The sequence below is a fragment of the Musca autumnalis genome, unplaced genomic scaffold (genome assembly GCF_047663935.1).
Source record: "Musca autumnalis isolate F117 unplaced genomic scaffold, ASM4766393v1 scaffold_4, whole genome shotgun sequence".
Classification (NCBI taxonomy): Eukaryota; Metazoa; Arthropoda; class Insecta; order Diptera; family Muscidae; genus Musca; species Musca autumnalis.
In genome coordinates, this window is record NW_027411977.1 from 23797874 (window position 1) to 23825187 (window position 27314).

Here is a 27314-nt window from a genome sequence, read left to right on the forward strand (position 1 = left end):
ATCGATTAGTTAGGGACTCGATGGAAGGAATTCTCTTTACTAAAGACTACTTAAAATTAAATAAGTCTAACTGTTATAATGTTGTCATTAAAAATGATTTGTTACAAAACTTTAATTCAAATATTTATTACAGAAATTTAATTTAATTGTAAACCAACATTTCAAAATTCCAATACAACTAGTAAGAAAGTGTCAGTCGGCTTTGCTGACAGAGGTATATCCTCAGCCTAAGTGAATTGAAACTTTCTTCTACGGACAGATCGAATGTTTTTAAGGTCTTTTCAGAATTATGTGGCCATTTTTAGACATTTGAACTTGCCGAAAAATGTGGATTAAAATTTAAATTCAAAAGTGTTGTGGAGGTGGTACTTAAAGGAATGGACCGACATAGTCCATTAGGGAAGTGGATTTTATTTTGAGAGTTATATCATTTCGATAGATATCGCGCCCACTAGTCGTTTCACTGGGTCATCGTATAACTTTTGGAATCGGTTGATCAGTTCGAGAATTATCGTGCTCTACAGCCACTACATTTGGTGCCATAGGGGTTTTTACATCTCTCGGGCTATATTCTCAAGAAGTATGGACATGCCCCTGAAAAGGCTTTTACCGTCGTAATGCAGCGTATTCAAATTGTTTCAACCAAAATCGAAGTGATTCGAGAGCAGGGGCTGGATTCTTGTTCTATGAAAAAATGGAAATGAAAAATATTTCCTTACTATTTTTTCAATTTGACAGTTTTCTCCTTTGTAAAAGTTTTCATTTTACATTTTCATAGAAACGGAATTGGACCTCAGGACTAAATCAGTCGCTCCTTTCAAGAGTTATCGCGCGTACAATTTTCCGAACATTTTTGGACTTTTGTGTGGGAGGTTCCCGAAGGAGTGGACCGATTGAGTACGTATTGGAACCTCATCTAAGTCTGGTAAACATTTCACGATGTGCAAAGTATGGACCAAATAGGTTACTCCTTTCAAGAGTTATCGTACGCACAAATTTTCCGAACATTTTCGAACTTTTGTGGGAGAGGTACCTGAAGGAGTGGACCGATATTGCCCATCTTCGAACTTAAACTAAGTTTGGGCAAAATATTACGAAAGCCAAACCTTGGAAAAATCGGCTCATCCGTTCGAGTGTTATCGTGCGCACCAGTCAGCCAGACAGACAGACGGGCGGACATTGCTTCATCCGACTCCAAATTGTCTGAAACACATTTCGTGGTTGTTGGTTTATGAATTCGACGACTCCATACAATAGTATGCTAAGTCTACTTAGCATGTTTTCAAGTTCTTTAAATTTTTATATTTAACGTCCTTTAACTTAAATTCTGTCAAATTTTGGTAATGATCGGTCAATCCGAACAGAAGTTATAAACAAATATTGACTTAGCATAGTACTGAAGTTCAAAAAAATTTCCACACTTTGAGAGCTTCTCCTGCAAAACTCACTTTTCAGACTTAGCATACTATTATTTGGAGGTGTCGAATTGTTAATTGTTTTGTTGCACTTAACATTTTATTTTTTAACTTATGCTTATTAAATATAGCATTAATTTGAACTGAAATAAACGTTATTAATTTGCCGATTTTTTTTGCCGATTTTGAAATTTTTTTTGCCGATTTTGCCGATTTTGGCACCCGAAAAGTGTCGATTTTCGACCAAACTTATCTGGCATCCCTGGTCACAAGTCAGAAACATGTGTAGAAGAAAAAGGGAGATTCTTGAAAGAGGGAGCAAAATGAGGCTATCATTTTCCTTGGGATGAGCCTTTAAATGGTCCTTACCAAGAGCCTATAAAGGCTTCTTTTGAGGAGTCCATAACGGCTATTTTTGCAAAGCCTGTTAGTTTCATTTAGAGGAACTTATAAAGGTTCCTGTTTGAGGATCTATAAAGGTTTCTATCGAGGATCCTATAAAGGGATATTTTGAGGAGCATACAAAGGTTACTTGCGAGGAGCCTATAAAGGCTTATTTTGACGAGTCCATAAAGGCTCCTTTTGCAAAGCCTGTTATGTTCATTTAGAGAAGCCTATAAAGGTTCCTGTGGAGGAACCTATAAAGGCTTCTTTTGAAGAGTGCATAAAGGCTCCTTTTGCAAAGCCTGTTAGGTTCATAAAGGTTCCTGTGGAAGGATCTATAAAGGTTTCTATCGAGGGGCCTATAAAGGGACATTTTGAGGAGCCAATAAAGGTTCTTTGCGATGGACCTATAAAGATTTATTTCGACCCCTTTCAGGAGCCTATAAATGTTTCTTTCGAGGAGCCTTTACAGGCTCATTTAAGAGCAGACTATATAGAACCATAAGATGAGGAGTCAATAAAGGTTGCTTAAGATGGGCCTATAGAGGCTCCTTAAGAAGAACCTATAAAGACTCCTTAAGAGGGGCCTATAACGTCCTCTTAAAAAAAGTCTGTAAAGGTTTCTTCAGAGGAGAACTTCTTTTGAGAAACCTATAAAGGGTGCTTTTGAAGAGATTATAAAGGTTTCTTTCGAGTAGCCGATGAAGGTTCCTTAAGAGAATCCCATCATGGCCTATAAGTTTCCTTAATAGGAGCGTATAAAGGACTCCATTGGAGGAGTTTATGAGGGCTCCTTTCGAGGAGCTTATTAACGCTTCATTGGAGGAGTTTATAAAGGCTTCGATCCTTTCGAAGAGCCAGAAAGCTTAATTACGATGAACCTATATTGATTACTTTTCAGGAGCAGGAGCTCCTTGCGAGGAGTATAAAACGGTTCCATGTAATGATCTATAAGGCTCAATTTAAAGAGCATTAGGGTTCCTTTGGTGAGCCTTTAAAAGCTTATTTTGAGGAGCGCAAAAAGGCTGGGTGGGTACCACAGTGGTGCAATGTTCCCGGCCAGGTAACATCAAATTTTCAACGGTGGCAAAATACCCACCCCTTAGTAATGTTGGCGACATTTTCTGAGTTTTTCAACCATGTAAAACTTATCTACAAGTGGTGTCTTAGGACACACATTAGGTCCCATATCATTGAGCTAATATGAATCGGGATGCACTCATTGATATGACACAAGTCTCCCTTGTTCCTTCTGGAACAGGTAAAAAAGTATCAGTCGGCTTTGCCGACAGAGATATACTCTCAGCCTGTGTAAATTGAAACACAAAAAAAGTATGTATTTAGGAGGTTTCAAAATTTTGGGCGTATGAACCGACAAAAATGATGATTAGGATTAAAGTTCAAAAGTTTTGCGGCGGAGGTACTTATAGGAATGGAATTTCTAAAACCTTCGGGCTGTTTTCTCAAGAAGTATGGTCGTGCCCCTGAAAAAACTTTTAACATCGTAATTGAGGCAGCGAATGTAAGTTGCTTCAACAAAAATCAAAGTGATTCGATAGCAGGTCTTAAAGTGAACTTATGTGGGAGGTACCCGAAGGAGTTCACCGATTCAGTCCATATTGCAACCTCATCTAAGTCTGGTAGAAATTTCACGATGTGCAGTGTATGGACCAAATCGGCTACTTCCTTCGAGAGTCATCGTGCGCACAAATTTTCCGAACATTTCCAAATTTTTTGGGGGAGGTACCGGAAGGTGTGGACCGATATAACCCATCTTCGAACTTAAACTAAGTTTGGACAAAATATTACGAAAGCCAAATTTTGGACGAATCGGTTGATCCGTTCGAGAGTTATCGTGCGCTCCAGCCAGCCAGCCAGACAGACGGACATGTCTAAATCAGCTCCAAATTGTCTGAAACACATTTCGTCCAAACATACTTGGGGTCTAGAACCATTATTTCGATGAGGCACATTTTGACCGTATGAAAGTGTATATACCCTCGTTAGCATAAATGCTGAGGGTATAAAAAACTGCTTTCGAGGAGCCAATAAATAAATGCTCCATTCGCAGAGTCTTTAAACGACCTTCACCAGATGAATTGACAGTCATATTAACTGTCAATCCCACTGCGGTCGCTTTTCGGATTGACTCGGAGAAATCTTTGATATGAGGCCGTCACCTGAACAATTATGTATTGGATTGCGTATATTTTTTCATCATGGTAGCGGTCTCTCCAACTCCTCCGCAGTCTCCCCAACAGCAACGAGCGCAAAAATTTGGCCGAGAAAATTAGTAGCTTCACATTTTGCACGGTGAACGAAGTCGCGGATAAGAGGATATTGTCACAGCCGACCAGACATCACAATTGTGGCGGCACTCGGTATGAAAAATAACGTGTCCTGGCAACCCGTCATTTCGCTTGGCTCAGACCGTCTTCCGATAATCGTCTCCGTAAATAGACTATCCGACTTCATAACCGCTGACCGCCGAACTTTTCTGAGCTAATTGGCAAAAATTCAGAGAATTTACCAATCAGCGCTTCATGGAACTACCCATTCCGTCAGATCCTCGGGTAGCTGAGAGAATTTTCCTGGACATTATCACTGCTACAGTCGCTCAATACATACCTGCTGGTCGAATATCCGAAATCTGACAAATTTCCCAGCAGAGGCGTACGAACCCTAAACACAATAGTTAGAGAACTTAGTCTTGTAGTTAACAGGCTAGTAGGCGAACATAAGCGAAAAAAAACTGTCTAGACCGCCTGAAGCAATGCAACATTGGTGCAGGGTTAAGTGAATTGTGCGCAACGGTTAAATCACTCTCCTAGCCGGGAAAGAACGGATGTTACTTTCAACGGCGTGACAGTCTGTTAATTTAACCGACAGTTTAAAGAACACTCCGTGAGTGATGAAAATAAGTGTAATACGTCGTATAGGAGCCGTCTCAGTTTACGATGAGCGATGCAGATCCAAAACGTTGGTACCAGAGGCAATCTCAAGGGTAGTTCTTAAGCAACAAAATGAACCCGAAGTTGAGTATTTGACAAGTGTCCACCCATATTGTATCAAAATCCTGGAAAGTCGACAGGGTGGTCCCGCTGTTGAAGCCAGGCAAGGATGTTAGCAGAGGCGAATTGTCTAGCTCGATCTCCCTCCCACCGCCAGTAACGAAGATTCTAGATTCATAACCTCTCCTCATGATGAGAAGCAGGTTACCCAGTTGCCTAACATCAGCATGGATTTTGCAAAATGCACAGAACCACAACGGCATTACACGTATAATGCACACGTATCGGCCGAAAACTGAACCATAAAAGGCGGTGCGACCGAACAGTCATGGTGGCTCTTGACGTATCGATACCGTCGAGGGCATACAGACGTTTTTGAAACTCTAGATAATCAACTATATCAGCTCAATCATAAATGAAAATTCCGTGCGGAATTTCTCTCTTTTCCCTTCTTTGATATCACACACAAAAAATCCGCACGGAAAAAAATTCCGATGGAGAAAAAGTAGGTATCATGAACGCTCTCAAACATGTGTTTTCCTCCAAAAAAATCTCCCTTGCAAAACTGATGGGAGTTTACAAAAAATCTTAGCATTTCCTACAAACTTTGTACAAAACATGTTGGGTTTTTATACTAAAATCATTTACTTGTGGTTGGAAATTTATTAAAAATTGAACAAATTTTACAAAATAACATCACTTTGCAAACTCAGTCACTCTCCACTTTTTGTACCGATCAACGATGGGATGAGAGAATTTTGGACATACAAAATAGTTGCACAACAATTATTGAAAGAACACTGGATAAAAGCCTATTTTCAATTATTTTTATTTCAGAATTCGTATTTTTCAATTTTTGGCATTATTTAATTAAAAACACTCGTTTCTAACACATTCATAATAGTGGCAGTTCCATAGCACAATGGAGTCAATCGCACTGTCTTCTTAGAAATTTCCAATCACATCTGATGTTTTTCATAATTAGTAACATCTTCTGAATGTCTTTGATGTATAAAAGTGTAATTTATTTGATTAAATTTGTTGATTTTGTCTAAAAACACAAACACTTAAAATTTTCTCTTTGTTTTCACGACAATTAGGGCACACAAGGTATGAAAAAGACCCTTCAGTGCTGCCAAATTCAATGATTATTTTTCTCACATTATTAATGATAGGAGGAATGTTCCCTCGAGAAAAATCTATTCCGCGAGAGATGTATTCCGCAAGAATATTCATGATTGGGCTGTATATGTGGACGACGTCAATCTTTTGTGTAAGTCCGAATAAGAATTCTAAAACCCGTACATTGGAGCAGGGAGTTCCCCAAGGTTGTGTGATATCTCCGAAACTGTTTAATTTCTTCCTTTTTATACCCTCCACCATAGGATGGGGGTATATTAAGTTTGTCACTACGTTTGTAACTACTCGAAATAATCATTGTAGACCCCACAAGTATATATATTCTTGATCAGCGTGCAATTCTACATCGATATAGCCATGTCCGTCCGTCTGTCCGTCTGTCCGTCTGTCTGTCCGTCTGTGGAAATCACTCTAGCGTCCGAACGGATTGACATAGGTTGATGAAATTTTGGGAAAATGTGTTATATTTACGTAGGACTTTTGGTATTGAAAGCGGGCTATGTAGGTCCACGCTTTCGTATAGCCCCCATACAAAATGACGCGTGACGCGTCGTCGTTTTAATGAATTTTTAAGATATTTGGCCCATTTTACCACCGAATTGGTTGTAATTTGGTACTTTGTGTCTCCAGAGGCCAAAAAATATTCCTACCAAAGTTGGGTTATATAGGTCCACGTTTTGGTATAGCCCCCATATAAGGCCCCATATAAAGTACGCGTCATTTTAATATATTTTGAATGTATTTTGAAGGTTGTGGCCACATTAATCCACCGAAATGGCTGAAATTTGTGGTGGAGGGTATAAAAAGTTCGGCCCGACCGAACTTAACGCTTTTCTTACTTGTTTGAAAGCCCACACCCTCCAGACGGCATAAGGATCGTAATGTATGCGAATGATTGTACGATCTTGGCGTCGCACGGTGGTCGAAAGCACTGATCTAGCGGCGCGAAATTAATAACTTGCAAACGAATTGAGATCGTCACTGAAAATTGGCACAAACTCAGCTTGTACCTGTGGGTAATAATGGGTCAAATATGAACAATATAGGCTGATGTTTTGGTATAGCCCCATATAACGGTACCTTAAGATTTTCGGTATTTTGAGGATTTAAGCCACAATTTCGTAGCAAATTACCTGCAATTTGGTACTTAGGGTTCCTAGTGGTCACAAAATATTTCCACCAAAAATTATGGACATAGGTGCACGTTTTGATATAGCTCCCATGTAACCGTACCTCTCAATTTAAGGTATTCTGAATATCATGACCACGTTTTTAAACCAACTTGGCTGTAATTTTGCATTCCGTGTTCTCGCTGCTTATAAAATCTTCTTACAAAACATTTTCAACACGGATTTATGTTTCGATGTAGCCCCTTTTATGGTACCCCCGATTCGTGGAATTTTTACTTGTTATCCCATATTTAATAATGGTATTATAGTATTATAGTGTCTCCGAGGATAGAACTCCTCCTTGCAATTAAATCTGTACTGTAATTATAAGTTTTATCTTGTTGTGCAGGTGTTCAAGTAAATAAATAAAAACTAAAATCAAGTAAAAAGTATCAGTCGGCTTTGCCGACAGAGATGTACCCTCAGTCTGTGTATATTGAAACAACTTTTTCCCAAAATACGTATGTATTTAGGGGGTTTTAAAAATCTTTGGTGGTTTGAACAGACAAAAATGTTGATTAGGATTAAATATCAAAAGTTTTGCGAAGAAGATACTAAAAGGAATGGACCGACATTGACCGTTATGGATGTGGATCTCCAGCCACAATATATGGTGCCATAGGGGGTTTTTACACTCATCGGGCTGTTTGCTCAAGAAGTATGGACATGCCCCTAAAAGACTTTTACCATCATAAATGAGGCAGCGAATGCAAGTTGCTTCAATAAAAATCAAAGTGATTCGATATCAGGTCTTAAAGTGAACTTATCCGAAAATTTTGTATGGGAGGTACCGGATGGAGTGGACAAATATAGTCCATATTTGAACCTGATCTATATCTGGTAGATATATTAGGATGTGTAAAGTATAGACCAATTCGGCCACTCCCTTCAAGAGTTACCGTACTAACAATTTTTCCGAACATTTTTGAACTTTTGTGGGGAAGGTACCTGAAGGAGTGGCCCGATATGGCTTATCTTCAAACTTAAACTATGTTTGGACAAAATATTACTAAGGCCATATTTTGGACCGAATCGGCAGATCCGTTCGAGAGTTATCTTGCGCTCCAACCACCTCACACGGTGTCATAGGGTTTTTTTTGCAACTTTCATGCTATTTTCTCAGGAAGTATGGACTTGCCCCTGATGAAACTTGTACCGTATGGAGGGCAGTGAATACAAGTTTCTAAAACAAAAATCAAAGCGATTCGAGAGATGGCCCTAAACTGAACTTTTCCGAAATTTTGTATGGAAGGTACCCGAAGGAGTGGACCTATTGAGACCATATTGGAACCTCATATTACTCTGGTAGAAAGTTTACGCTATACAAAGTATGGACCAAATCGGTCACTCCCTTCAAGAGTAATCGTACGCACAAACTTTCCGAACATTTTCGAACTTTTGTGGGGGAGGTATCGGAAGGAGTGGACCGATGTAGCTCATCTTCGAACTTAAACTAAGTTTGGGCAAAATATTACGAAAGCAAAAATTTGAACCGAATCGGTTCATCCGTTCGAGAGTTATCGTGCGCTCCAGCCAGCAGGACAGACAGACAGACGGACAGACAGACGGACGGACATGGCTAGGTCGACTCCAAATTGTCTGAAACACATTTCGTCCAAACATACTTGGGGTCTAAAACCATTATTTCGATGAGGCACATTTTCATCGTATCAAAGTGTAAATACCCTCCTTAGCCTAAAGGCTGAGTGTATAAAAATAAACATTTCTCAAGATAGGTCCATATTTTGATTTAGCTCCCATACAAATGCGCAGCTAAATTTGTATGGATTTCATGCAAAATCCCTTATTTTAAAGAGTGCAGTCATCAAGAGATTGCAAATATTTGCAGCCCTAATGTGGTTATTCCGTATCCAGAGAGTCCAATTTCAGTCCCCAAAAAATAAGCGAACCTAAGTTCGGCCAAGTTTACAAGATGCACTCTATGGAACAGCTCCAAGAAACCCTCACGGCACCAACTTACCATCCACACAAAATTCAGAAAAAGTGAAGTTTAACAGCTTCTATCGGATCGTTTTGAAAGTTTTTTCAGCAGGTTGTTCTGGCGACACCCTTTATAATATATAATTGTTACACAAACATCCCATACGGGACAAGGGAGGCCTCTCTCATATCAATGAGTGCTGATATGGGACCTAATGTTTATCGTCCGAACGGCGTGTCTTAAGACACCCCTTGTAGAGAAGTTTTATATGACTGTAATACTCAGAAAATGTCGCCAACATTACTGAGGGGTATTTTGGCACTGTTGAAAATTTGATGTTGACTGGCCGGGGAATCGAACCCTCGACCTCCAGCGTGCAATCCGGGTGTGCAATCCGGGTGTGCATACCATTGTACCACGGCGGCGACCCCCTTTAAGATGGTACAATTTTTTCTTTTCTTCAACAAACAATTTTAACAATTTTTGCTGCGCCCCTGTTACGACGGTGCAATTTTTTCGAGGGAAAGTCCGTACTTCCTGAGATAATCCAAAAAAAGCCTGCCGGTACCAACTAACTCTCGAAAGGAGAAACCGATTTGGTACAAACGTTGTACATCGTATTATTTCTCCTACAATCTCGAATTAGGTCCGAATATTGACTACATCGTACACTCTTTCTGGTACCCCAAAAACTTTTTAAAGAGTGCAGTTTAAGAACACATCTGGTATCGTTTTTAAATTTTTGGTAAACTATTTTATATGCGACCCTAGTTACGACGGTACAAATTTATACTTCTTGCGAAATTGGTCCAAAAACCTCAAGAACCCTATAGACGTTAGAAGTATTGCGTTTACTTATTTTCTTTACTGACTGATACTTTCTCAATTGTTTTTCAGCCGGTTGTCCTTGCGACTCTCTTTACGACGGAACATTTTTTCGGTTGCAAGTCGATATTTCGCGAGATAGTGGCCTCAAAGCTCCAAGAAACCCTGACGACACCAACTAAAATGGCAAATTCGCATGATAACTCTCGTCGGAAGTTTCTGACTGGTCCAAACTTTGTTTTTTGTATTATTTGTATTTTTGTCGTATTATTTCATCCAGTAATGTATCAGTTTGCAATATGGTCTATATCGTTCAACTCCTTCGGGTACCTCCCAAACCAAATTCGAAATAAAGTGATGTTTAGGAGCTCCTCTCGGATAGTTTTCCAATTTTTTTCAAAAGGTTCTTCTTGCTTGCCATGTTACGATGGTGCAATTTTTTGCGGGGGCAAGTCCATACTTTCTTAGATAATGGCCCGAAAACTCCTAGAATGCCTGACGGCACCAACGAAACATAATCCTCGAAGGGAGAAACCGATTTGGTGCAAACGTTCTACATCATCGTATTATGTCTGAATATTACTATTTCGAGTACCTTCCACACAAAGTTTGGAAAGAGTGCAGTGCAAGAACTCGTCTGGGATCGATTTTAAATTTTGACATCTTGTGGGCCGCATACACGGTATCTTTACGACGGTATCTTTTTCCGGGTCAAGTCCATACTTCCTGAGAAATTGGGCCGAAAACTAAAAAAGACCCTATAGATGACAGAAGTATTGTGTTTGTTTCTTTTGTTATGTCCCAGGCTGAGGGTATATCTCTGTCGACACAGCTGACTGATACTTTCTTACTTGTCTTTTAATAATTTATCTCCATTTTTTTTATCCAACATAATATACAGCTACATAATTATCGCCACATAAACCTTGGATTAGCGGATATTAAAATCAATTAATTTATATTAAAAAAATATTATTTTTTAATTTTCCATAAATTTCCGCAACATGCTTTATTTATTTTTATGACAGCAATAAAAAACGCAAACATTGTTTCCCTTTTACAGATATGCGACAATTTTAGCGTTCGATGTTAAGGTCGAAAAAGAAGCACAAGAAATGGCCGATTCGTTGGGTGTAAAAATATTCCAAGCCGATATTATTTATCATTTGTTTGATAAGTTTATGGCCTATCGTGAAGAGTTGAAGCAAAAGAAACGTGAAGAATTCAAATCGATAGCTGTCTTCCCCTGCAAACTTAAGGTAAGTCGGCAAATGTTATGGAAATTAATTCAAATAGATTATAATATTTGTATGTAATAATCTTCTGCTGGTATTGAAAAAAAAACTAAAGCAAATACTCTTGTATAGAGGGGGAGTATTTGAGCTACGTTCCTCTTTTAAGAGAAGATTCTTCGAGAGGTGCCATGTCATTTCGATTATTTAACTTCCAGATAAAAAATTTTTCCATTGAAGTGACTTTTTTGAAATTTACTTGACTTTCTTTTATTTCATTTGTTTGTCTTGGAATAGAAGATGAAAAATAACAACCTGTCTGTCAGACAGTCGTCAATCAGTCTTCTTCCCTTATGCAATGCAAAGCATCGTGCAACATGTTGCATGTTATAATTGACTAATTTCTAATCCCATGGAGAATTATGTGCTGATGTGTTGTTGTTATTTTTATTTGTTGTTGTTTTTGAATTTTCCTCTACATCCGGCCATAGATACAAATGTTCTATGACCAACCAACCGACCGACCCTATGGAGTATTAACATCCGTTCGTGGTAAGATGGATCATGTAAATTGCCTTAAGAACCCGGGGGAGATAAAAAACTACGTACGTACGTACAACATATCCATGGGATAATTTCACAAAACCTTTACACAACAACAACAAACACATAGTTCTGATGATGATCTTTTTCATGATCATCCAGAGCTAACCTCTTTTTGTGTGGAGCATTTTCATCATGGTAGCGAGTGAAGTGGTGGTGCCATTCATATCAATGGTCTTTGTAATTTTTTGTAAAACCCAGGCAGCAGCGGATACCGGCACTTAATGTTGGTATTGTTGTAATTACACGCGTACAGGTGTAAAATACACATGACCGGATGATGAGCGGATGGTTGGTTGGTTGGAAATACATTCTTCTTTTGAGCATTTAAAAGCCAGACTCTCAGACACACCTGAAATGTGCTGCCTTGCTAACCATTAACCTGTTGCTGGTTTATGTTCAAAAGTGTTTAAAATAAGAACAACTATTTGTCCATACAATGGGGTTTCTTATAGCCACCCAGCCCCAAATGCAATCAAACATTGTCTCGCTGTGCTTAAATGCGAGCAAAATACCTGTTGAAGAGGAACAGAGCAGCATCTGGAATGATAGCAAGCAGACAGACACACAGTAATCTGCAAAGTATCTGAGCGTGTGTAAGATCCAATCTTTTTTCAGCACGCATTACTTGACATCACTGGCCTTTTGTTGTTGTTGTATACTGGCTATTAATCTGTCTTTTTAAATGATCAACAAACCAATCGACCGGAATAGAGAAATGCTCTTCTTTAAATTGCTGCCTGATGATGCTGTTCTTTGGATGCTGCTGCAGCTGATGATTGTTGCTGCTGCCGCATCAGTCATTATTTCAGAATTTGTCTTGTCTCAAGACGAAGCGACTAAACTCCGATAACAATGAAGGAAGGTGCTCTTGACACGTTTTGTGGTCTGTATTTTGAGGCATTTGTTGAAGCGGAAATTGAGTTGTTGCTAATGTTATATTTATTTGTTGTTGTTGTTCTTGTTATAAATTGCATTCATGTAGTAGAGTTCTTCATACCGGCGAGACAAAAACAGAAATACAGTGGAATCCCTATAAATCGTAATCCAAGTTATCAGACAAATATTACGAATTTTTGATATTTACTATATACCGGAATTGGAGTTAAAAGTACAAACTAACAAGTAAGAAGGTATCAATCAGCTGTGCCGACAGAGATATACCCTCAGCCTCGGACCGAAATACTCGCGCGAATTCTACTCGGGAGTGAAATTCGAGCGAGTTCGAGCGGGAGTACTCGTGCGAGTAGAAAAAATAAATCGAATATACTCTATTTTTACTCGTCACTCGCGAGGTATATTTCAGACTTGCTCGTATTCACTCGCGAGTGAAAAGTGTTTGCGAGTACGTGAAGAGTACGAGTTTTGCCAGAAAACAAAGGAGTGGGACTGAAAATGCTCGAAATAGAGTAGGACATTTATTTGTTTTTATTTTTGACCGTTTGTGTGTTTTTGATGTTGTTGTGGACTGAAGGAGAAAGTAGCAAGTTGTTTGAAAGTTCGGGGGTTCGGAGCAGGGTGGTCGAAAGTTCGGAGAAGGGGTGGTCGGAGATTCAGAGAAGGGTGGTCGGAGGTTCGGTGTAGGGTGGTCGGAATTTCGGAGGAGGGTGGTCGGAGGTTCGGAAATTTCGGTGGAGGGTGGTCGGAGGACTGAATTTCCACCTTCAGTCCAGGGCAAGTTGTTCGAAAGTTCGGAGGTTCAGAGAAGGGTGGTCGGAAGTTCGGAGGAGGGTGGTCGGAGGTTCAGAGGAGGGTGGTCGGAGGTTCGGAAGTTTGGTTTAAGGTGGTCGGAGGAGGATGTTCGGACTATCGAAAAACTAGCCCTTTCCACCTTCAGTCCAAAGCAACATCAAAAACTGTTGCTACAACACACACAAACGGTCAAAAAATAAATATGTTTTTCCTACACGATTTTACTCTTCGAGTAAACTCTTACTCTATTTCGAGTATTTTCACTTCTACTCTTATTTTTAAACCAGGAGTACTCGCGAGTGTTCGCAAATAAAACAAAAGAGGGGAGAGTAAACTTCCTTTAAAACTTGTACTCCCTCTCACAGGTACTTTTCACTGGCGAGTAAAAAACGAGCAAATCGGAGCTCTGCTTCTGACGTCTATAGGGGTTTTATGAGTTTTTAGACCAATTTCTCAGGAAGTATGGACTTGCCCCCGAAAAAATCGTAGCATCTTAACTAGGACCGCGTACACAGACGAGTCCTTAAACTGCACTCTTTCCAAACTATGTGCCGGAGGTACCCGAAAGAGTGGTCCGATGTATTCAATATTCGGACATAATTCGAGGTTGTAAGAAAAATAATACGATATACAACTCTAGGCTAAAATCGGGTTCTCCCTTCGAGGGTTATCTTACGTATTACCCAGTTTAGTTGAAATCGTCCGGCTTTTTTGCGCAATTATCTCAGGAAGTATGGTCTTGCACCCGAAAGAACTTGCGCCGAGATGAGCTGTTAAAATGCACTATTCCCAAATTATGTGTACCTTTTTCAGATGTAATTCGAATAATTTTAGTTGTAATTGGAGAATTCTATTAGTAATTTGAAACATTTCAATTGTAATTCGATTTTTTCATTTGTAATTCGAATTTATCCATTTGTAATTCGAATTATTTCATTTCTAATTAGAATTATTCTATTTCTAATTCGAATTATTCCATTTGTAAAGGGGCCCGCATGGACAATCTACTGAAAAAGAGTTTAAAACGATCCGAAAGGAACTCTTAAACTTCACTTATTCCTAATTTTTGGTGGGAGGTACCCGATGGTGTGGAACGATATAGTCCATATTCGACCCGATATATGGCCTGAAATAACACTATCCTGCAAAGTTATTACTAATTCGGTTACTGACTTAAATAGTTTTCGTGCGCACCATTTTAGCGAACATTTTTGAATTTTTGTGGGGGAGTGGCTCATCTTCAAACTTAAACTAAATTTGGACAAAATATTCAAATGCCAAATTTTGGATCCGATCGGTTGCTTCGTTCGAGAGTTATCATGCGCACCAGCCAGACAGATAGACGGACGGGCTGACAATATGTAATCGACTCCAAATTGTCTTAAACATATCTTGTCCAAACATACTTGCGTTCTAAACCATTATTTCGATGAGCACATTGTTCGCCCTTTAGCCTAAAGGCTGAGTGTATAAAGAGATTTTCTAATATTTCGAGTACCAAATCTCAGGAAATATTGCCTTCAACTAGCAAAATTTTTAATGTTTTAGTCAAGATCACAACGACTTCCCGCTCTTAAACACTGTCCGCGAAGTGCCCGTTGAAAATTTGATGTTGCCTAGCCTGGGAATCGAACCCGGCCATTTAGCGTGCAAGGCGCGTGTGCATACTATTGCACCACGGTTAGCATAATATTTTAATATTTTTTAGAGCTTTTGGATCAATATATTACAAAGCCTGGACATGCCCACGCAAAAAACTATATCCTTATAATTAGAGTGGACTTGAGATTAACATCAAGAGGACTAATCCCATCAGAATAAACAACACCAAAGAAAAGATCATGCTACAAAACCAAGCAATTGAGAATGTCAACAGCTTTTGATCTATTGTAAGGGAGGTACAGGAAGAACTTGTCCGATACAGTCCATGGTCGAACTTGAATTAACTTTCAGGACTCCTATCGTGACCGCTGGCCATTTGAGTTGGTCATCATAGGAGCTTTTGAACTATTATGTCAAGAAGCATGGACTTGACCACGGAAAAATTTATATATTTGTAATCAGAATCACAAGGACTGCCTTCGATGAAAATTTCCAAAGAGCCCTTAAATGGCGACTTAAGTGAATATATTGATATTTGATAAGGGATGTACCCGAAGGTGTTGTCCGATACAGACCTTCTTTGGATATTCGTACATCATCAATCATTTCATTTGGTTCTGGCAGGTATTTTTAGAGCTTTTAGACCATTATCTCTTGCTGCAAAAAAAAGTAAGAAAGTATCAGTCAGTCTGTGCCGACATAGATATACCCACAGCTTCGGACCTTAAAAAGATGCCAACACAATACTTCTAACGTCTATGGGGTTTTTGGGCAAATTTATCAGGAAGTATGGACTTGCCCCGAAAAAAAATTGCAAGAAGAACTGTTTTAAAACAAAAACAAAAAATAAAAACTATCCAAGACGAGCTGTTCAACTGCACTTTTCCAAAATTCCTGTAGGATGTATCCGAAGAACGGGACCGATATAGTCCATAAAATAACAAAAATAGATGACGATCGGTTTATTAGTTATCGAGCTAAAGGTGGCACCGCAAAACGCTTCAATAAAAACATGGTTTGGTTGATGGTCAATTGCCACACAACTACGTAATATTTTTCAACAAGAAAAATTCAGAAATTAGATTCAGATGTGCTCTTTCAGATGAAAAAAAAACATCTAATAAAAAATTTTCATATGTTTCTTGGAAAAATTAATGAAAAATGGCTTTAATTGGGCTTTACAACTTGGGGTCACCCTTAAGCCATATTTTTTATCGTATTAGAGTGTATATACCCCTCGTTAGCATATGGGCTTAGGTTGTTGTTGTTGTAACAGTGTTTTATTATTATGTTTGTATGTTCGTTCTCCTGTTCAATCTGGCTTTGGGTCTATCTCCAGTTCCAGGAAATTGGCTATTTCGATGGGATTTAACCACAGTTGAATAGGTGCTTAGTATCGTGCGGGCCCATGCCGCATACTGGGCAGATGTCTTGCACGGTGCGATCGATTCCCACTCAATAGGAATTTAGGCGACTACAATATCCCTAGCGTAATTGAGCCAAAACTACTCTGGTTTGTCGTGGCAGCTGACGCTCTACAGCTGCGATAGATGGGGGACGTGCTCCGATGACTGCATTCACACAATAACTGCTTATGGTCTTAGCAACTGTGTCCGTGTGAATGCTGTTCAAACCTGCCTGATATGCTTGTTGATCTAGAGGTTCTTCCCTATATTGTTGAACCGTTGTCTCTAGAGCATGAATATCCTTCTTGATATGCCTGGGTGTATCGGTGGCCAGCAGATGGTGATTGGGATGGCTCTCACGGTGACCCCCGAGCAAGTACTGCAACGATAGCATCTCACTATGTTGTTGTACTGGAAGAATCTTTGCCTCCTTATGTAGATGGTCCACTGTAGATTTGAGGAGGCACCCTGTTGCTGTCCTCAGGGCGGCGTTCTGACAAATTTTGAATCTTATCCCACTGCGTGTCACATTAATTCGGGGACCAAACTGGCGCCGTATAGCTTACCACAGACCGACCTATTGCTTTATACATGGTCAACAAGGTTTCTTTATCTGCACCCCAAGTGCTGCCGGCTAGGGACTTGAGGACCTTGTTCCTACATTTCAGTTTATCGCAGATAGCTGCGGCATGCGCTGACGACGTGAAAGTGGTGTCAAATGTGAACCCTAGAATTTTGGGGCAGTTTGTGGTCGGAATTCTGCTATCACCGACCCTGATATTCAGCTCTCTTCTATACTGCGCCGACCATGTGGTGAACAGAGTGGCCGTCGATTTAGTGGCGGATATCTGCATATTCCTTGCGTGGAAAAAGGTGGTAAGATCGGTTAAATAGGAGTTCAGTCTCTCACAGATGTCATCAGGGTAGGTACCTGACGCCAGGATCGTACAATCATCCGCATACGTTACGATCTCAATGCCGCCTGGAAGGGGCGGAATACAGGAAAGGTAGAGGTTAAACAGTTCCGAAGATATCACCCCTCCTTGGGGAACTCCCTGTTTCACTCTACGGTGCTTGGATTTCTTGTTCCTAAATTCCACATACGACTGGCGACCACACATATAGTTGATTATCCAACATTTCAGACTTGGCCGGAGGGTGGTCTGCTCGATGTCCTCGAACAGCGTGGACTGCTTGACAGTATCAACGGCTTTTGAAAAGTCAAGCACCACCATCACTGTTCTATCACACGGCCGCTCCTGGTTGAGTCCTCGACAAATATGTGTGGAGATGGCGTGCAGCGCTGTTGTCGTGCTGTGCTGCTTACGGAATCCATGCTGATGATCGGCAACTTGATAGGTATTTCTAATGCTGGGGAGGACTAAGGCCTCAAGGGTCTTCGCTACAGGTGACAAAAGCGAAATCGGCCTGTACGATTCACCTTTGCTGGCATCCTTGCCTGGCTTCAGTAGCGGGACCACCCTGCCCATTTTCCAGACTTCGGGAACAATAAGGGTGGCTAGCGACAGGTTGAGAACTTTAGTGAGATACTCCACTCCCGGCTCATCCAGCTGTTTCAACATTACCATGGAAATTCCATCAGCGCCCAACGCATTGGATGATTTAGCGTTCCTGATGGCATTCGCAACATCATCCATTATAAACTGTGGTGGTTCATCCTCGGCAGGAAGAGATCTAATGCGACGTAACACTCTTCTCTTCGCCCTGTCACTCTTCTCGTGCTCGACAAACAGTCGATTGAAGTAACTTGCACACCTCTTCGGGTCAGTCCACGTAAGGTCGCCAAACGTGACTGAGGTCCTGCCATCCCTCCTTCCGGGGTTCGAGAGTGACTTAACCGTTGTCCACAATTTATTTATACCGGCTCCAATGTTGCAACTCTTCAGATGATTTAACCACTTGTTCCGAACAGCCTGTTAACTTCCAGTGTCAGCTCCCTGACTCTGGGGTTGTCGGGGTTGGTTCGACGAAGCTCATCACGCTCATTTGCTAATCCCGTCACCTCTGCGGGGAAATTTGGTCTTACTTCGGGTATTCGACCAGCAGGTATATGGCGAGCGGCTGCAGCATTGATGATGTCTCGGAACGTCCTTTCTGCTATCCGAACATCAGAAGGATTGGCAATTCTCTGAAGCGGTGATTGGTGAACTCTCTGAAACTCGGCCAATCAGGTTTCCCATGATTGACGAATGTGCGGCGTTCAGAGGTGATGAAATCGGGTGGTCTGCTGATGGAGACAATTACAATGTGCAACATTTTTAAGGTGATCTTATGCAAACAATTCGAACTGTGGATTTTTTGAAAGTACTGACCCAAACGACAAAACCCTAGTTGGGTTTTGTTCTGTCAGATCCAGCTCGATTTTTATGGCCCCATCTAAACATGGTTAAATATTGAGTTTTTAAAGAAATTCGGGGTTATATCTCTGAAACCAATGCGAATCTTCTTCTGACCTCTGAAGCAAATTTGTAGATAAGGACAAGGATACAATATTTGGAGAAATAATGAACTCGAAAAACTACATTTATTACCTAAAATTTCAAAATATATGCAAAAATACCACAATTTTTATACATTTCGCACCGTATCTCCAAAACCGTTAATTTTTTCTGAATATTTTTGGAAAAATATTCCCTGGAATGTAATACACAACTCTTCAGAACATGTCATTGTTGTAAAATGCCTCTATCCCGTTGTTTTCAGTACATTTTTCAACGACGATTTAATAAACATGTCAATAATGTAGTGAAATCCGAAATGCGAGAATAAACTGTTGGTGTGAACTGTGTTTGAAATACGTGTTGTAAAATATATGATGCAAAATACTGCTGAAACAACATGAAGTAAGCATTTTAGAGTTTCAGAATGTTCTAAAGAATTGTTGAGAACTTTATTTGGAAGATTTTTGCAAAAGGTTACTTGGTTCAACTCCCAATAGTTTAGCCGATACTGACCAGAATTTCAGCCATTATGTAAAATTTTCTATATATTATAGATTTTGATGCCCTAGATGGAGTTTTTCTTATATGGTTTCTTCAAAAGATAAGTTCTACTAGTTTAGGGCTACAATATTGCTAAAGACAGCAAGGCCAAATTCCTATTCGTTTCTGAGATAAAGGCCTGATAAATGCAAAAAAGTGTAGATTTAGCCCAGTTTAGATGAGGCCATAAAATCCGATCTGGATCGGACAGGACAAAACCCAACTAGGGTTTTTGTAGTCTAAATATGTACTTTCAAAAAATCCATACTAGAAGTTGTTTGCATTTTCAGTGTTGCACAGTGTTATGGGGAGATGGTCTGATCCAAGGGAAATGACGGGTTGCCAGGTGACGTCATTTGTCAGACCAGGTGACACGATGGTTATGTCTGGCGAACTGTGCTTAGGGCTTGGGTTGTATAGATCTGCTGATTTCCTAAATTCCATCTTCTATGAGAAGACTGATTGGTCTTTCTATGAGAAGAATTACAGATCTTCTATGGAAATTCCTAATGGTGTTCTATGAGAAGAGCTACTGATATTCTATGTGGAACATAAAGCTCGATTAATTAAATTATATTTGTTTATCTATTATTATCAGCTTTGGACTTCTATAATAAATATCTTTCACCTACTTTCCAGGAACATGTTCAAATTTTTTGGATGACAAGTTTTTTATTTTATATTTCTCTACACATATATTAATTTATTTTGGATTAATCTGTTTATTCTTCTGATTTTTCCAGATACTGCCACAATTCATCTTCAACAGTCGTGATCCTATTGTTATGGGTGTAATGGTCGAAAATGGTATTGTTAAGGTCGGAACACCGATTTGTGTGCCGAGCAAAGAGGTAAGTACAATTACGATACAATTTGTCCAATTTTATTAACAACTTCCTGGAAAATGCTTTTTGTATAAACAAGTAAAAACGGTATTGAAACCAGTTTCCATAATTTGGCTAAAACCTTCAAAATTCCCAAAAATAGAGACATATTTTTCTGTAGGGCCCATATCACGTGGACAGCAAGAATATATTAGACCCCCTAAGAGGTCTAAATAGCAAATTTTACCATTTTCCTCCGAATGATCCCTTCGGTCCATTAAAAAATCTATAAAAAATTCCGTTTATTGTCCTCATTAGGTCCATTGAAAAATCTTTAAAAAATCCACGCTTATTGTCCTCTTTAGGTTAATTGAAAACTCTTTAAAAAATCCACGTTTATGTCTTTGGGTCCATTGAATAATCTTAAAAATTCTCTCTAACAAAACATGGACCTATGTCGAATTTTTTTTTCGTGGATAAGTTTTGTGTCCACTGTGAACAACGTTTATTTTCCTCTTTGGGTCCATTTGTGTTGATAGAAAAATCGTTAAAAAATTCACGTTTGTTTGTTGACTTTGGGTCCATTGACAACATCTTAAAAAAATCCACGTTTATTGCTGTCTTTGGGTCCATTGAAAAAATCTTTAAAAAATTCACGTCTATTGTTGACTTTGGGTCCATTGAAAAATCTTTATGAAATCCACGTTTATTGTTGACTTTGGGTCCATTAAAAAATCTTAAAGAAATCCACGTTTATTGTTGACTTTGGGTCCATTAAAAAATCTTAAAAAAATCCACGTTTATTGTTGACTTTGGGTCCATTGAAAAATCTTTAAAAAATCCACGTTTATTGTTGACTTTGGGTCCATTGAAAAATCTTTAAAAAATCCACGTTTATTGTTGACTTTGGGTCCATTGAAAATTCCGCGTTTATTGTCCTTTTTGTGTTTTTTTTTGGTCTAAAACCATTATTTCAATGAAGCGCATTGGTGATCGTCACAAAGTGGTGTATAAACCCTCTGTAGTCATAAGCCCGGGTGTATAATTAATTTTCTTATACAGTGTAATTTATGGTCTCCATTTTTCTGTTAGCCAAAAAATTTTGTTTATTTCTATTTTCAACTCAAAATGAAGTTCCCCATCTTCTCACCATATCAAATTTGATTACCATGAAATTATTAAAAATTACCAAAAATTACATTTTATTTTGATTTGAAATTATGAAATTATTCAATTATTCTGGGCCATGAACAAATCTATTGTTTCACTCTTTATCGGTGAATGAATCTTTAGGCAATTTCCCAAAGCACATACATACATACTTATGTACTTGCATGCCTGCGCACACATATCTTCAGACAACAATGGTGGCTGTTGTTTCTTCCCCTATTTCGAGCCCAGTCTGATGAACTATTTGCTGTGGAACGGATCGATGTTTGTCAATGAATGGTTGGTTGGTTTGGTGGGGTAACAATTGAAAATTAATCACTTTTACTTTTCAGACATGTCTTGTGCGCATTTATGTCCACAAGTGGTCTATGTCTGCCCTTATGTCCGGGCAAGAGCAACCACTCCAACTATAATTAAACTATTTGTAATGCCTATCAGTGTAGAGAAGAAATTAAGCCCATGGCAAATGTTTATTTGCTATTGACTCAGGTGTGAGATTACTTACAACGTTAAGTGTAATCCAGAAACGAAAAAACAAGAAAATGTTTCTCGATTGTTTAACCAAGGAGGGCTGACTAACTGCCTGCCGTGTGCTGGCTAGTGGCAATGATTGATATGGTGCCTATTTCTTGTTCTTTTTTTTTTTTTTGGTGTCTCCTCCTCTGCTCTACAAATATTCCAAGCAATTGTGCAAGGTCTGCAGTTTATTTAAATTATGCAATCGAAAGAAGGGAATATTATCGTCGTCGTTGTCGTCGTCGTGTTTCAATAATAAATCAATAATATGTAGTTAACCAACGAACCGATCAAGAGATACAATCCAACATAAACACGCTTTTTGTTGTGGCAAGTTTGCCTGTGGCGAGACAACAAGGATCGTTTTCTTTTTATCTGTTTGTAGATAGATGTCACTTCCTTTCGTTGTCAGTGAGTGTATACGTGTGTTTGGGCTAACTTGTTTGACATTTAATGATATATAACTTCTGTTTTCAATTTCCGTTCGAATTACTTCGAGGATGTTATGGGAAGTAAGAGGAAATCTATTTTGACCTAGCCTTTGTATAACCAAATAAAAACTGGTATACATAGGTACTTTATAATTGGATCTGGTAATGACTTGCTAAAAGAGTCAGCTTCGAATTGTGGTTTATTTGTAGGAGCAAACCTCTTGAGTCTTCAGTAAAATAACTTCTTTAGAACTTATACCGCACGTGTTGTTGTTTCTCTAATAAATATCTAAATGTCCCTCATAAATGCCTATACCCTTAGCATTTAGGCTAAAAAGGGTATATACACTTAGATACGACCAAAAATGTACATAATCGAAATAATGGGTTTAGACCCCAAGTATGTTTGGACGAAATCTGTTTCAGACAATTTGGAGTCGCTTGATGGATGTTCCTCCGTCCGTCTGTCTGTCTGGCTGGTGCGCAATCTCGAACAAAGAAATCGATCGGGTCCAAAAATTTGAAGTTTAAGACTCCTCTCGGATTGTATTGAAATTTTTTCAGCAGGTTGTCCTTGCGGCCCCCTTTACGACGGTACCCTGTACTTCCTGAGACATTGGCCTAAAAATTCAAAACCTCGCGCAGAGTGTTTTTGTTAGTCCAGGAATAATAGCAATTCACGGCACCCGTTGCATCTCACCGACTCCGGCCTATGGTGGATGAGACGGTGACAAACCGAACAAAACTATGCTCCGTGGTTACCCTTTATAGCGAAAAACAAACCGCTCTCAAAATAGCAAAAAAAAAAAAAACATATGAACACGAACATGTAGTTCCTGGGTTGACATGCCCTGGTCGTGGTAATGGTTCCTCGGATCAATCTGGTGCATAAAACCGGTCATTTTAGATGATCATCACATCTTCTGACCCGGATCTTTAAAGATTGGGTTTAGACCAAATCGTCGTATGGGTTAAAACCAAATCCATTTCAGACAATTTTGTGTCTTCCATCCACTCGTCTGCCTGGCTAACAGGAAGGGAGGAACCGATTTTGTCCAAAAATCTTAAAATTTCTTTCAAACTTAGATCAAATTGGGTACTCCCCTCAAAAATAATCCATAAAGTTCTAAAAAGTCCTGCTCCCTCCAACCAAAAAGAATGATTAGCACGAATCCGGCGACGGATTCTTCGATACCAGATTGACCAAGAATCATAAAACAACAGTGTACCGGCCAGCGGCTGCCACCCCAGTGTACATATGTTTGTCTTTGTATCGGTTTTCAGTGTTGGGAGCAGCATATTCCCGGTGCTTACCGTGGATTCTTTTGGTCCCGAAAAGCCAGAACCAATATGGATATATTCGGTTTGACAGATCCGCATCCATCACACTCAAGCTTCGTGAGATGCAATAACTTTCGAGAGTGTGTGCATCTCACATGATTCTCAGAACTCGTTCATGTCATGGACTTCGACAGGGATTATATTGTTGCATGCTGCTTGGACACGAAATCTAGTGAATCGTCGTCTTCATCATCCGATGAAATCGACAGTCCCCCAAGAGCAACCGCACACGTATCACTTTACACCTGTTTTGTTGTTTCAATCTCCGAAAATGAATCCTTTTTGGAATTTAATTGTAATGGACTCTGAGGTAGGATCGAGTAAATGTTGTAAATCATGAGTGGGTAAAATATCAAAATTTAATAATGATTCCAGACGAGTTCTTAAACTCCACTCTTTGGAAACTTTGTGTGGGAGGTACCCGAAAGAGTGGTCCAATGTAATCAATATTCGGACATATTCCGAGTCTGTAGCAAATAATACGATGTACAACGTTCGGACCAAATCAGTTTCTCCCTTCGGGGGTTATGATAGGTACTACCCAGTTTAGTTGGCGCCGGTAGGCTTTTTCTGGAGCGTTTGGGTAATTATCTCAGGAAGTACCGTTGTAAAAGCGATCGTGAAAACAACATTCTGAAAAAAATTCAAATAGATCCGAGCCGAGCTCTCAAACTGCACTTCTCCGAAATTTTGTGTGGGTCTTACCCGAAGGACGGGACCGATGTAGTCCATATTCCAACCTTATTCATGACTGTATGAAATGAGAAACTACCTGCGAGAGTTACCTTGCGGACTTGCTATTTTAGTTGGTGTTGTCAGGGTTTCTCAGAGCTTTTAGGCCATTATCTCAGGAAGTATGGACTTGACTCCGAAAAAATATACCGTCGAACAATGGTTCAGGAATCGATTTTGCTGGCCAAAATCCCAATTGTTTAATTTTGTGTGGGTCTTACCCGAAAGACGGGACCGATGTAGTCCATATTCCAACCTTATTCATGACTGTATGAGATGAGAAACTACCTGCGAGAGTTTCCTTGCGGACTTGCCATTTTAGTTGGTTTCGTCAGGGTTTCTCAGAGCTTTAAGGCTGTTAAGGCTATGTACTTGACTCCGAAAAAATATACCGTCGCACTATGGTTCAGGAATTGATTTTTCTGGCCAAAATCCCAATTGTTTGTCGTCACCGATTGTCAGTTTGAATTTGGGATTCGGTAGTAAACATATTGAAACTAAGGAAACCAAAACAAGTAAGAACGTCCTTAAGTTCGGCCGGGCCGAACTTGTTATACCCTCCACCACGAGTTGTATTGAAGTAAAGTGGAACAATTAGTTTCATTTTGTTTATGAAGAATACTAAATACCAAATTTCAGCAATTTCGGTAAAACAATGTGTCTAACTTTCAAGATACCGAACCGAACCGGAGGAACCGTTCTATGGGGGCTATCTGAAAGCGTGGACCTATACAGACAAAATTCTGGAGGAATGTTTTATAGCAACCACGAAGACTAAATACCAAATTTCAGCCATTTCGGTGGAATAATGGAGCTAAAACCTTCAAAATACTGAAAATCGGGAAGTACCGTTCTATGGGGGCTATGTGAAGGCGTGAACATATACCAACAAATTTCAGATGAAAAGTTCTATACACCCAACGATAACTAAATACCAAATTTCAGCCATTTTGGTGAGATAATGAAGCTAAAAACCTTCAAAATACCGAATATCGGGAGGTACCGTTCTATGGAGACTATATTAAGGCGTGGACCTATACCACAAATTTTAGGTGAAACGTTTTATATCCTCAACGAAGACTAATTACCAAGTTTCAACAATTTTGATGGGATAATGAAGCTAAAACCTTAAAAATACCGAAAATCGGGAGGTACCGTTCTATGGGAGTTATATCAAAACGTGGACCGATATTTCCCATTTTCAATACCAACCATCCTGCAAGTAAGAAAAACTTCTCTGCCAAATATTGACTCTCTATCTTTAAAACTACGAGCTGTATCTTGATTTCAACAGACAGACGGACGGACATGATTAAATCGACATAGAATTTTATGCTGATCAATAATATATTTACTTTATAGGGTCTCCGACGAATATTTCTATGTGTTACAAACGGAATGACAAATTTAATTATACCCTCCATATGATGGAGGGTGTAAAAATATAGTTCAAAATATTGGAAGATGTGGGAGTGGTGTGCTCATAAAGCCGATTTTTTCCCAATTTTGGTATCCTAAGTAGTAGACAGATATGGCCCATATTCAAAACTAAACCAAGTTTGGGCAAAATATTACAAGGTGCACAATTTCGTTTCAATCGGTTGATTCCTTCGAGAGTTATCGTGAGCACCAGCCGGCAATACAGATGGGCGGTGCTAAATCGAATCCAAATTGTCTGAAACGAATTTAGTCCAAACATACTTGGGGTCTAAAACCATTTTTGGTCGTATCAAAGTGTATAGAGGGTATATTAGCCTAAAGGCTGAAGGTAGAAAAAGTAAATATTCACCCCATATTTACATTACCTACCAGTTTCTATTTTTCACACTTCTTTCATAATCTTGGCACCGCTGTAAGTCTTGTTAAGTTTCATCGGTTTCGGTTTATGAGCGACGTTTAAGGTTTAACTGTCCCATTTCCCTTGAATTTCTGTTAAAATAGACCCAATCTTCTAAGAAAACTTAAGTAATAATTCCCTATAAGATGGTACTCACATTCCCATTCTCATAGCTTTTGACACAGGATACATATGTACGCTATTTGACATCACGAAGTTTTTTTTTTGTTATCAACTTGTCGTACGACCTTCGTCAATTATATGGTCGGTATGTTGTTTTCTTTTTTTGGTTGACTTGCAGATTCTTCTTTTTTATTTTATTTTCAAATTACCCTGCGGTAATATCGCTACGATGCGCTACCGCTAAATAAAATAAGTAATTGAACGCAGAAACCAGACGCTCAAAAGATGAAGATGACGATCTTGCTGGTGGTGCTACTTTTTTCATTGTTGTTGGTGTTGCTGATGTTGTTGCTCTTGATAACACTGGACTTATTCGATTTCATTCATGATTTCAATTTTATGAGAGCCAGCCGCCACGTCCTGTGCATAACGCCAAAGCAATCTGCCAACCACCAGTCACAGAGCTAGCTTAACACAGTCATTCATTCATTCATACGATTCGTCTTCTTCTTCTTCTACCTACATTCATTCAAATCAAAAACTTGTTTCCTTTTTTTCTATATTTCTTGCCAATGGTTGGTCCCCTTTTAAAAGTTTTGACTTGTGTTTTTTCGTTGTTGTTGTTGTTGTTGTTTCTTCTTGGTTCTTATATTGAGCTCCTTAAATGAATTAGTACGGTTGACTGCCTGACTGACTGGTTGACTCCGGTAGCGGACGCATTCTTTTTTTATTTTGACTCTTCTGCTATTTTTGCTGCTGCTGTGCTGTTGTTGTTGTTTTTTGTCTGTTGGGCTGTCTTCTTTGTATCCAAAGTTATTCATTGGCAATTATAACTTCCTCAATTACGCTCACTCATGTGATGACTGAAAGATAGGGGTACGTACGGAAAGGGGGAATGGTAGAACAAAAGCTTAAGA

The 27314-nt window shown here is 39.3% G+C and overlaps 1 protein-coding gene across 1 annotated transcript in view; it reads left to right on the forward strand.

The window, feature by feature from the left end:
- The window catches only part of eIF5B (eukaryotic translation initiation factor 5B), a 124415-nt gene that overhangs the window by 64205 nt on the left and 32896 nt on the right, over positions 1-27314 (forward strand). Inside the window, exons 7-8 of the mRNA XM_073984815.1 lie at positions 10950-11145; positions 20167-20274. Coding sequence (XP_073840916.1) covers positions 10950-11145; positions 20167-20274 — 304 coding nt within the window. The remainder of the gene's footprint in view (positions 1-10949; positions 11146-20166; positions 20275-27314) is intronic.